This window comes from Desmodus rotundus, chromosome 3, assembly GCF_022682495.2.
Source record: "Desmodus rotundus isolate HL8 chromosome 3, HLdesRot8A.1, whole genome shotgun sequence".
NCBI classification, from domain to species: Eukaryota; Metazoa; Chordata; class Mammalia; order Chiroptera; family Phyllostomidae; genus Desmodus; species Desmodus rotundus.
Genome location: NC_071389.1, coordinates 28,118,577 through 28,131,036, shown reverse-complemented (window position 1 = coordinate 28,131,036; position 12,460 = coordinate 28,118,577). Strand labels below are relative to the sequence as shown.

Here is a 12,460-nt window from a genome sequence, read left to right as displayed (position 1 = left end):
TTAATTTCATGACTGTATGTCTCTCCACATGTCTCACTTGGTTTCTACAGCATCTGATACTGGCTGGGTCAGAATGGATGCTACTGGAACTGAACTGATTCATCCCCAAGACCTCTGGGCCACCATCCTGGAAGATAGCATAATGTCCCTGCTGACTCTGAGGCTCTGTGCCAGGGATTCTTAGAGAGCCTCAAGATCCCTTGAAAGGATAAGAGTCACGGCCAAGTGTGCTACCCACAGATAGGTGGCACACATGCTGCAACTCTTTCTTCTATGGTTTCCTTCTTCAGCTTATGGTTCACAGAGGACTCACAGTTACTTGCATTGGAGTTTCATGCATTCCACCTACTGGGCCATAGCATTTCAGGGACATTAAATTTATGGTGTTCATTTTACAGGTGAGTAAAAAAAGATCCAGTTAAAGTAATTAAATAGTCCAAAGTCACCAAACAAGTTAGCAAGCTTGAGACTAGAACCCTAGTCACTTAGTGTTAAGTTCTTTGTCCTTCCCTGGCATAATGCACAGTATACCATTTTAGCCCCACGAATAACATAGGCCTCATGCATCAAGTCAAGTCTGTAATGGTTGCAATATACTATTGGTTCCATATACCATTGGCTTTATTTTCAATGTTATCCACAGACATTTATTGCTTACATGTCATTTGATTTACATTATCTTGGCCCTCTACTGTGTCCATGTACCATGTCATTCACATGCATACACATTGGATACTCACGTGTTCTATTGGTTCCAGTGACATTGTGGTGGATTATTTGATTATTCCCATTATTGGCTGCTTTCACTGTAGAGGATTATACATTCATACCCATTGCCAAAAGCCTTATATTACTTTTTTATGGGGAGAAAATGCTTGGACATTTAAGTTGCTTTGGCCAATAGGATGTGAGCAAAGAGATGTGTTTCAGCCTTTGGTCCTTTTTCTCTGTCCTAAGAGCAGCACATTATAGATAGGGTTTCCTCCTTCAGGATGGATCCAAAAATTCAAAGGCAGAATGCTACAGTTCACCTACAACTGAGAGGAAACATGAACAGTAAACCAGCCTTTGTAAGCCACTGCAGTTGTGGAGTTGTCACTGAACCACAATGTAGCAATCTGATCAAAACAGTCATGTCGGTTCCATGTACCACATTTGTTCTGCTGATCAAGTGCTATGTTGTTCAGACGCACAGTGTTGGCCACATACATTACACATGTTCCTTTAACATTCTACCTCAAGCCCCTCCTGGTTCCCAGTTTACCGGGCCACCCTACTCCACCCCATCACTTTGAGAAAAGCCCCTTTGATGTCCTTGTTCCTCAAACTATAGACCACAGGGTTGAGCAGGGCTGTGAAGACATTGTAAAAGAGTGAGATCTGCTTGTCTTGCTCTGGGGAATAGCTGGAGTTGGGCCTCATGTAGATGTAAGTAGCTGGAGCATAGAAGAATGAGACCATAGTCAGGTGGGAAGCACAGGTGGAGAAAGCCTTGCAGCGGCCTCTTACAGACTTGATCTTGAAAATGGACTGGGCAATACAGACATAGGAGGCCACAATGAGGGAGAGTGGGACAACAACCATGAACACACTGATAACCAGATCCACGATCTCAATGAGGTGGGTATCCATGCAAGCCAAGCTTCGTACTGAGGGGCCTTCGCAGAAGTAGTGGTTGACCACATTGGGCCCACAGTAAGGCAGCTGCAGGGTGAAGAAAGTATGGATCAGAGAGAAGAAGAAACCACAAGTACAGGTCCCAGCTGCCAGCCGCGTGCACAGGCCCCAGTTGAGGATGACAGTATAACGCAGTGGGTAGCAGATGGCTATGTATCGGTCATAAGCCATGATGACAAAGAAAATGCACTCGGTCAGGCCTAGGGCACTAAACGCAAACATCTGCAGCCAACAGCCAGCAAAAGAGATGGTCTGAGACTGAGCAAGAAGATGTACCAACATCTGGGGTACAGTGGTGCTGATGTAGCCCATGTCCAGCAGGGAGAGAATACAGAGGAAGAAGTACATGGGAGTATGAAGGTGCATGTCCAGGCAGATCAGGGTGACAATGAGCCCATTGCCCAGGACTGAGCTCAAGTAGAGGAGAAGGAAGGCAATGAAGAGGACCCTGTTGGACGTGGGGTCACTGGAGAAGCCGAGCAGGATAAATTCAGAAACCCAACTTTGGTTCTGCACTGGAGGCATCCACATGGCAGGGTCTATAAGAGAAGCACACTCGTGTAAATGTCATCTAACGTAGGATGGTCTAGCGAAAGTATTGCCCTGGAGGCAACCAAGCTGGGATTTAAATTCTGGCCCCACTACTCATCTGCTGTGTTGAGCAAGTGACTTAAGCTCTCTAAGCTTCCATCTCCTCATCTGTAAAATGTGAGTAATACTAATATTAATACTAATCTCTCCAGGATTTTATGAAGCGTAGAGGCACTGTAAATGAAGCATCTAACACAATTCCTTAAAACAATACATAACTGTAAACTGCTCATATGCAATCTCCCCAGTCTTACTTCACACCCTACAGAGGACAGACTGGTCACTCACATATCTAACAACAACCAGTTCACATCACATCAGCTCCCAAAACTTTAGAGGTAAAGTTCCTATCTGCCTTAGAGACCCCTTGTCTAGATATGCTGCAAAGCCTCGCCAGCACGTCCGTTTCTCCTTTGCCAGTTGACAATGTGAGGCCTTGTCAATAGAGGGCGCCAGACCGACACGACAATGTGAGCAGGATGAAGGTACTTCAAACAAAACAGGTAGGTCAAATCGAACATAATCAACAAAAGAAAAAAGCAAACAAAATATAACCAGAGACATTGAAATTAAGAACATTGTAACAATAGCCAGAGGGGAGTGGGGAGGGGATAGTGGGGAGAGGGGTCTATAGAAGCTACTATAAAGGACACAAGGACAAAATCAAGGGGGAGGGTAAAGGTGGGGAAGGGAGGTGGGACTGACTGGGGTGGGGTGGAGGGATGGGGAGAAAATGCAGACAATTGTAACTGAATAAAAATAAATAAATAAATTTAAAAAAAAGAAAAGAAAAGAAATGGAAAACTGGTGAATATGAACTTTAGTATGTAGATATTATTTTAAATGCAAATGGACTAAATATTTTAATAAATGACATTTTCAGACTGCTTTAAAGTCTGAAAATGTCATTTATTTTGGGTCACTATATTTATATATAGTCCCATATATATAAAGGACACATGGACAACATCAAGGGGGAGGGTGGAGGCCGGGGAGGGAGGTGGGTTCAGCTGGGGTGGGGTGGAGGGATGGGGAGAAAATGCAGACAACTGTAATTGAATAACAATAAAAAAAATTTTAAAAACCTATATATATTTCTTAATCATTTTGCAATATATAAATATATCAAATCAACATGTTATATACCTTAAACTGACAAGATGTTGTGTGGATTATATCTCAGTAAATCGGGGGGAAAAGAAACATGCCTGCATATGAGGACAATAGACACATGAGGGAGACGGAATGAGAGACACATGCCATCCAAACTAAAAGAAGTAAGTTGGGGCTTCATAAGACATTTGTCAAAGTTCATCAGATGCTGAATCATAAATGCAAGCTCAAAAAAATCCAGAGCGGAAATCATTTAGACTATCTTCTCTGGTTACCATAAAATTGGCTAGAAACCAGTTTTAAAATAAGTACAACGGGGAAGTACCCAACTACTTTGAAATTAGCATACACTGCTAAATAATGTATTAAACAAAGAAAAATAAAAGTGGAAATTAGTATTTATTGAACTAAATAATGATGAAAATAAAACATTATCAGTGCTTGGGGGAAATTTGTTTTTAGAAAGATTTATTGCCTTTCATGATGAAAATGCATATGAGAAGAAAGGCTAAAAATTAATTAGCTAACCTCCCATCTCAAGAAGCTAGAAAAAGAAATACAAAGGGAATACAAATAGAAGTTGAAAGAATAAAATAATAAATACAAGAACAGAAAATAATGAAATGGTAAACAAATTTATAATGGAGAAAAATCAACAAAGCCAAAAATTCATTCTTTGTGATAATTAATATATAAATCCTTAGCAAGACAGATAAAGAGAAAAAAAACACAAATTACCAACATCAGGAATGAAAAGGTGAGCATTACTATAGATCCTACAGTCTTTTAAAAGATAACTTTAAAAATTACAAAAAAACTTTATACCAATAAACTTGACAGCTAAATGAACAAATGTCTTTAAAAAGACAAATTACCAAAACTGACACAAGAAGAAAAAAGTCAAAAGTCCACTATCTTTCCAAAAAAAATTGAATCTATAATTTAAAACTTTCCTAAAAAGGAAACTCCAAGCCCAAATAGATTTACTGGTGAATTCTTTCAATGTTTAAGGGAATACATGAATGAATGTGGAGAGCACTATGCTAAGTGAAACAAGCCAGGAGGTGAAAGACATATATCATTCGATCTCACCTATAAGTGGAACCTAATCAACAAAACGAACAAGCAAGCAAAATATAACCAGTAAAAAAAAAAATTTAAGAGAATAATACCAATCATAACAAACTCTTCCAAAGCATACAAAAAGAGTTAAATTTTTCCAATTCATTTTATGAGATCAGAATAAACTCAATACCAAAAAATAACAAACACATTACAAGAAGGAAAACTTATAAACCAATCTCTCTCATGAGCATTGTTGCAAAACCCCTAAATAATATATTAATAAATTGAATTCAGCAACATAAAAATGATAATACATCACAATCAAATTATGCTTATTTTAAGAATTCAATGTTGGTTTAGCATTTGATAAGCTAACAATGTAATTCATCTTATTAATAGAATTAAGGGAGAAAATTATTAACTCAATAGATACAGAAAAAGCATTTGATAAAATCAATAACTAATTAAAATTAGAAATGAACCCCTTATTAAACTAGGAATAGAAGTGAGCCTTCTTAATGTGACAAATATTATCTCCAATAAAAGACCTACAGCAGATGTTGTACTGAATAGTGAAATATTAATATCTTGCTCCCTAACATTGAAAATGAAACAAAAATGTTCACTACTACCATTTCTAATAACCATTTTACCGGTGGTCCTGGCTAGTGAAGTAAGACAAGAGAGATAAATAAAGGGCCAAAGGACTGGAAACGAGGAAATAAAACTGTGATTGCCTGCGGACGACACGAGTGTGTAGGTAGCAAATCTAAAATAAATCAAAGACAAACCGAAATAAGACACGTACAAAAATTCAATGCATTTCTCTATACAAGCAACTAGAAAATAATTTATAAGGACATTTTAAAAAAATCAAATACGTAGCAACAACTCTAATGAAATATGTGTAGAAAAACATTATTTAGAGAATTTAAGGGAGGCCTACGTAAATGGAGGATATTCCATGATGGTGGGTTGGACAGCTCAACAGTGTAAAAATTTAAAATCGATTGATCTCTACAGGTTCAGTGCAATCCCAGTCAGAACCCCAGCAGTTTTTTCCCACAGAAATTGACAGCCTGTTATAAACTTACATGTAGGATTTACCAGAAATTAAGACTTACCATAAAGCTATAACATTTCAGTAGGAAATTGGCACAAGAATAAACAAACAGATTAACTGAACTGAATAAAGCCTAGAACAGACCCCGTGAATATACAATCGCCTGATTTAGGACAAAGTTCACCTGTCATGCAATGGGGAGAGGATGGTCTTTTCAATAAATTCCGCTGGATCATGTGCATATCTGCACAGAAAAAAATATTTTTTGAATTCTACCTTACATGACACACAAAAATAAATTTCAGATGTACTGTAGATTGAAATGGTTAAGGTAAAAAAACAAAACTTTTAGAATCAAATGCAAAAAAGTATCACCTTGGTGTAGGCAGAGATTTCTTAAACAGAACACAGAAAGCACCAACCGTAGAGAAAAAATGATAAACCACATTACAGTAAAATGAAGAATGTAAAAGGCTTCTATCCAGAATAAAGAAAGAACTATAAATTAACAAAGAGAAGGTACTCAATAAATCAAGTGAAACAACGCCCAACATCATTAGCCCTTCAGGCATCGCAAACTGAGAGCTCAGGGCCACACCACCACACACCCACCAGGAGGGCTAATCTGGGGAGCCCTAGTGTTGGCAGGAGTAACCCGGCTTCCTTATACTGCTAATGGGAAGGTAAATTGGTCCAGTCCCTCTGGCAACTGTTTAGTGGAATCTCCTAAGGACGAACATATATGCTACCACACTACCCCATGTTCTCTTCCTAACTATATCCCCACATGCTTCTATACACATGCATATGCTCAATGAAAGACATGCACACTTTTCAAAACACTAGTCAAAATAGCCAAAAATGAGAAAATGCCCAAGTTTTAACCAGCAGTATAGTAAACAAAAACATCATGGTATGCTCTTACAGCTGTCACCTTTGGTGGGAACACTGACTCGAAGGAGACTTCAAGCCATTCTCAGTCTTCACCATCCCTGCCCGCACCCCTTCACCTGACCAACCTACCGCCTACACATCCCTCAGAGCCAGCCCTTCCTCTGCCCTGGATCAGAAGCCCCCCATTTCTCACCTTCCTTCCTGCACCAGCCCCTCCCTGGTCTCCCTGCCTTTGAACTCTTCTCCTTCAGTGCTTTCTCCATATGGACCACTGCAAGTGGGCATTCGAAATAAACACGGGGCCTGTCTGCCCCCTGCCCAACGCACTTTAAGTGTTCCCAGTGCCCCATCACTCTAGACAGATGCATAGAGCCCTTTCTAAATGATCGGCTGCTGCAGACTCCTCCAGCCTTAGCATCCGGCCCTCTCCACCATCTCATCTCTTCCCACACAGACATAATCTCCATACAAGCACGCCTGGTTTCCCGTCTGTCTCTACCCTGTCACACCTTCGGGCCCTTGATAGGCCTTCAGCCTGAAAGCGAACCACCGCCTGCATCCCCACTGTCCCCATACTCTCTGTCCCACGTTCAGCCCTTATTCCCACGTTAGGACTCCACTCAGGTGTCATCCCACCAGGAAGCCTTCCCTGGCCTATCCCACCATCTCCCACTCCAAAACCTCAGTTAGATGCTTTTTCTTTTTATTTTAAAGATTTTATTTATTTACTATTTTTTGTGAGGGAGGGAGGGAGGGAGAAAGAGAGGGAGGTAATGTGCGAGAGATACATCAATCAGTTGCCTCTCACACGCGCCCTACTGGGGACCTGGCCCAAAACCCAGGCATGTGCCCTGACTGGGAATCGAACCAGAGACCTTTTGGTTAGCAGGCCAGCGTTCAATCCACTGAGCCATACCAGCCAGGGCTAGATGTTTTCTCTATTTCTCACAGTCCCCTCTGCTTACTGGCAATTTTTAATCCTTGTCATCCTAGAGGGTTCTGACATAAAGTTTGGAATCTAATATCTCAGGAAAATTTCCCTTTTCTGTTAACTCAATCCCCACCAATTGAGTTGGTATATTTGTGATAAACTATAGCTATATGGGTAAGTTTATAACCTCCCTTTTATTAATAATAGTAGCTAATATTTAATGAGCAATTTCTATATGCAAGGCATTGTTACACTAACTTGATGTTACCCTCCTAACAATTCATTGAGGTAAGTACTATTACCTCCATTCTACAGGTGAAAAGCTAAGGCACAGAGTAAGTGATTAGTTCCCAATTATATGGCCGATGTGGTGAACCTGGGGTCTGAACCAAGGCAATGTGGCTTCAGAGACAATTCTTAATATTATCTTCACTTGCTTCCAGCAAACAGGCTGTAAGGAGGAAGGGGGAAGCATGCAAACTTCCCCATCTGCATCTCAATTTGAGTTTCTTGAGATTTGGCACTAAATACTAAAAAATCATGGCATAGAAGGTATGGCCCCTAGACAGGATCAGACCCGCCTAGGGCCAAAGTGGCAGCCACACACCATTTCTCTTGATAAGGTTTCCTCCAGCTGCTCCCATCACCTGGATGTGAGATGCCGTGGATTACACTGGAGGCAGAGGAAATGATCGAAGGAGACTTGGGAAATTATTACCGTATTGGAGATTAGGAAATCTTTGCAAAGCCTCCCTTTGAGTCACACTTGATTTCCACTGGGTGGGGGACATCATTCAGTTAAAACACAAAAAGTCTTCTAAGATTCTGTCCACCCAGAATTCTGTCTTAATTTACCCCAGGCCTCTGGAGAGCACGGGGAGTGGGTCCTAATCACGGCCACTCCTGTCACTGTTGCAGGCGTCTCCCAGGACAACTGTCATTGTCCTGTCATGGGGATCCCTAAACTCAGGAAACTGTACTACTCACTTCTCTGTTTCTAGTGCCTAGAACATGGCCTGATAGAGAGAAACTATTGATAAACATTTATTAAGTGAATAAAATGAAGAAAGAAGAGGGTCTATGAAGAAGGACAAAATGGAAGGGGATTGAGCTATGAAGTGAGGGGAAAACACTAAGGAATGAGGAAGAGCGAGGACTAGAGGGAAATTGGGGTGTGGGCACATAAAGAACCTAGGTGACCTGGCTATTTCTGACCTCTGACCCCCACAGGTGCCCAGATCCTGCCTCCCGACCTTAGCCCCATGCCCAGCGACCATCTCACCCCTCGGGTATCCACAGAAACAAGTCACGGAGAGGATGTCACTAGCTCTTAAGGGAAAGAGACTGAGCAGGAAGCCCGCAGAGCAATGGAGTCCAGCAAGCCAGTATCCCAGGCAACCCAATTTCCAGGAAAGTCCCACATTTCTGAGAGGTTGGAGGCGGAAGCCCCTGCCTTCTCTCCATTGCTCAGCTCTCTGCACTTGGCCAGGCCAGCCCAGGCTCCTGAGAGCCTTGCCTGTCAGGTCCGGGGGCGCAGACAGAGGGAGCCTCAGCCATCCCACGCTCCTCCCTGTGGGCCAAGCTGCTGAGGCTTTATGGTCCTGCTTCCTCACCAGGTCTTCCTGGGAGAGCTGAGGAAGGGCCATCCCTGTCTCCTGACACCATGGCCCTGTCCCCAGGGGGGGATACCAAAGTGGAATTCCCCGAATGTTATCAGCAAGAACCTACAAGGAAGAGGCCCTTAAGGGCAGAGCAGGAACAGACCGCATCTAGGTTGGTGAAAAGGGTAGTGTGACCTGTCTATTTCTTTTTCCAGCCTTCTGGGGAATGTAACCAGCCCAGGGGAGAGGGCTTGGCACCTGGTCACTTTGGAGAAATGTTGAGAACTGAAGGCCCTCTCACCTCCCAACCCCCTCTACCCTGACCAGTTTTGGACCTCCATTCCTCACTGAGCAAGTCAAAACCCTCCTCCATTCCCCTTGGACAACTTGCTCAGCCTCCGTGATAATTAAGAGCTGACCACAGAGCATCTATCCCATACCAGGTCTTGGACCAGGTCCTGGCAAACAGCATCTGGAAAGTAGGTAGTATCAGCCCCATGTTACATACCAGGAAGTCGAGGCCCAGTGCAGTGAGGAACTTGCCAAAGGGCTCACATCTTCTAAGTGCAGAGCCAGAATTTGAATCAGGACCCATCAAGTTCCAGCGCATGTTCTCTTCAAGTTGCTGTTGATCTGTCTCAATTCTCTTCTCTGTAAAATGATACCAGTAGTCCCATAACGACCTTAACCTGGGATTGCTGGGAGAGTTAAATGAGATAATGCATTGAAATCCCTGGCACAAGTCCTGGCCATGCCTGTCGATTGCGAGTTCCTTTCCCTGCCTTCTGTCGGGCCTCAGGTCCCTGCCTATTCAGACAGAGGAGGTTGGGTGCTGAGGCCACTCCTCATCAGCCACAGGTCACCAAAAGCAACTGTTGACTTTTCAGAAATGTTGTGAGGTTAAACAAGATCATTACTCAAGTATACAAACTATAATTAAACAAATTACATTACATTCAAAGGTCAATGGACCCTGAAAGCATCATCCTAAGTGAAATAAGCTGGACAGAGAAAGACGAATACTGCATGATCTCACTTACACGTGGAATCTAAAAACATCGCACTCATAGAAATAGAGCAGGCTGGTGGTGGCCGGGGGCCGCGGAGTGGGGGGAGGGGGAGATGTTGGTCAAAGGGGAGAAACGCTCAGTCATGAGATGAATAAGTTCTGGGGTGTGGTGACAAGGCATGTGACAATAGGGAAGGATATTGTGCTATATGCTTGCGAGGTGTGAGAGTAGAGCTTTAATGTCCTCACCATAACAACAAAAGGAGAACTATGTGCGGGAAGAATGAGGTGGCTAACCTTATTGTGGTGAGTGCTTTACAACATCTAAGGGATCAGATCATCACACGGTGCACCTTAAACTTATGCAATGTTTTATCAATCATATCTCAATAATGTGAGGGGGAGAAAACTCAGTATATGAAATTTAAAAAAAAACCCAAAGGTTAAAAACAAAAACTCAAAGCTCTTCACATCCTAATGATGTTACTGCTAAAGTGTAGCTGCCTGTTATCCGTGTTCTGGAAGTCGTTTGCATCTACTGGATTTGTATGGTGAAAATACTCTATTCCGTGCACCTCTTCCTACCTCCGAGTTCAGTGACATCATGCTGTTACCTTGAACTTGGCCATGTGGATGTACTTATACCACAGAAATCAGAAAATATGAATCAGAACCTGCCCTCCCCCTCCAGGAGTGATTGTTAAACCTTTACCAGCACACCTCTGCTTCCTTCCTGAGTCTTAAGAGTCAGGGCAGCTCGGGAAAACCGAACACAGGAGGTGTCCACTTCAGTATTAGCAGCAGGTGGTGAAGCCGACTGCTCCGTCCAGGCAGGGACCTATCTCTCCACTGGATGAATGAGGTCCAGGGAGGAACAGTGGCTTGCCCAAGTTCAGAAGCAATCTAGGATCATAGACAGAATAAAATGCTGGCCACCCTGATTGTTTTCAGTGACAGATTTACTTAAAGACTACCAAGCATGGTTCTGCCCTCCATTTCCCAGAAAAAAAAAATGTGACCAGGAATTGCTGAGGGATTTGGCCAAAAACATGCAGCTAGACAATGGTAGCGCAGTACCAGAACCCTGGCCTTTGCTTCTTGAGTGGGGGCTATGTCCATAATACCATGTACTTCAGTGCTTAACTCTAAACTGATGGCTGCCTCTGAACCCTAAGTGAACCCTACTGTCCTGAGAGCTGGTCCTGATCACCAGTGGGGTTGGGGTCGGCCCAGGGGTTGGCATGAGGGAGATGACTGACTCTGGATGCTGAATTCTGGGCCAGGTTGGGCCCGCAGGCCTCAAGGAGAAGAGGATGGGCTCACGAGAAGGGGAAAGCTAGGGCTGCCTGCAGTTCCAACAACCTGGGACTCTCTAATTGGCCCCAGGCTGAGAAGGCCTCTGGGAGGGGCCCTGTGGGAACTGGCTCTCATTTGCTAAGACAGGTGCCCCAGAAAGTTTTCTGCGTTTGCGTCTGGGGAGTGAGGGGAAGGGAATAGCAAGAGGTGGTGACGGTGCTAATGATCAAGTTTATCTCAGTGCTCCTTTGGGACAGTCTCACAGGACTTCATGGTTTACAAGGCACTTTCATGTATATTTTCTCTCCAGGTCCTCCCAGCACTCCTGTGAGGCAGGTGCTATGGTCTCCACTTTATAGATGATGACAAGGATGATGACAGAGACTTATTGAGCACTTGTCATTGGCCAAGTCCTAAGGGAATCGTTAAAACTGGTTTTGGTCACTTCACGGCTCTCAGAGTCAGAAGGGGCCTTCAAGGTCAACATGAGGCCGTGAGTGCAGGGTACAGAGGGTAATAGAGCAGGAGGGGGCATTGGGACCACTTCCTCTCACAAACTCCTTGTACCTGCTGCACTTCTAGGGCCCAGTTCCATGTGCACCACTTCCATTTGATGATGTAGGGCAGCTGTGCCAGCCAACTTTACAAGTTGGCAAATCAGACGACATCAAGTTAATGGCAGGAGTTCAGGTTACATGGTAATTTGGTGATTCCTGGTTAAGTGTTCAGTCTTGAGCAAAGTCTTAAGGCCCAATAGAAAGAAAGCCAAAACAATGTTTCTCCAAAGGAGAGTGCTTACCCTCCGCAGACAGCAGGGCTTTGCTCCAAAACACTAAGGGACACGCTGTGATTTGCCGATAGGGGCCTGTCAAAGGCTCCGAGCAACAGCTCTATCTGCTGCTGACACTTCGAGTGTCACCACACGGGCAGGATCATATGGGCCAAATGGCAGGGCAGCTTGCACAGCAGCGTGGACCTGCTGTTGAACCTTCTCTTGTTCTAGGCTTCACTCAAGACAAGAGGCTCTTCAGAAGGTCGCTCAGTGAACGTACCAGAATAGCACACCTAAATGAGGACTATGTTGCCTTCAAATTCCGAGGAGGCCCAGTGGGCATTGTGCGTCCTTCTTTGGTGGTAGAAGGGCTATTTTAACATGCCCCACACCCCAGGGCCCCTAGACATTTTACTGAGGTGGGAGGTCCCTGGACCTTTGTTGGGTT

The 12,460-nt window shown here is 43.6% G+C and overlaps 1 protein-coding gene across 2 annotated transcripts; it reads right to left on the bottom strand.

The window, feature by feature from the left end:
• Positions 1-622: 622 nt before the first annotated feature.
• On the bottom strand, positions 623-9,547 carry LOC112299046 (olfactory receptor 2A12). 2 transcript variants are annotated; one of them, XM_045190468.2, is made up of 2 exons: positions 9,444-9,547; positions 623-2,216 (listed from the first exon to the last, which is right to left on the bottom strand). In XM_045190468.2, the coding sequence occupies exon 2, from the start codon at positions 2,206-2,208 to the stop codon at positions 1,261-1,263; it is 948 nt and encodes a 315-aa protein (XP_045046403.2). In that variant the 5' UTR covers positions 2,209-2,216; positions 9,444-9,547; the 3' UTR covers positions 623-1,260. The 2 variants fall into 2 exon arrangements, with proteins under 2 accessions (XP_045046403.2, XP_024409925.2); XM_024554157.3 differs by lacking the exon at positions 9,444-9,547 and adding an exon at positions 8,617-8,887.
• Positions 9,548-12,460: the final 2,913 nt, after the last annotated feature.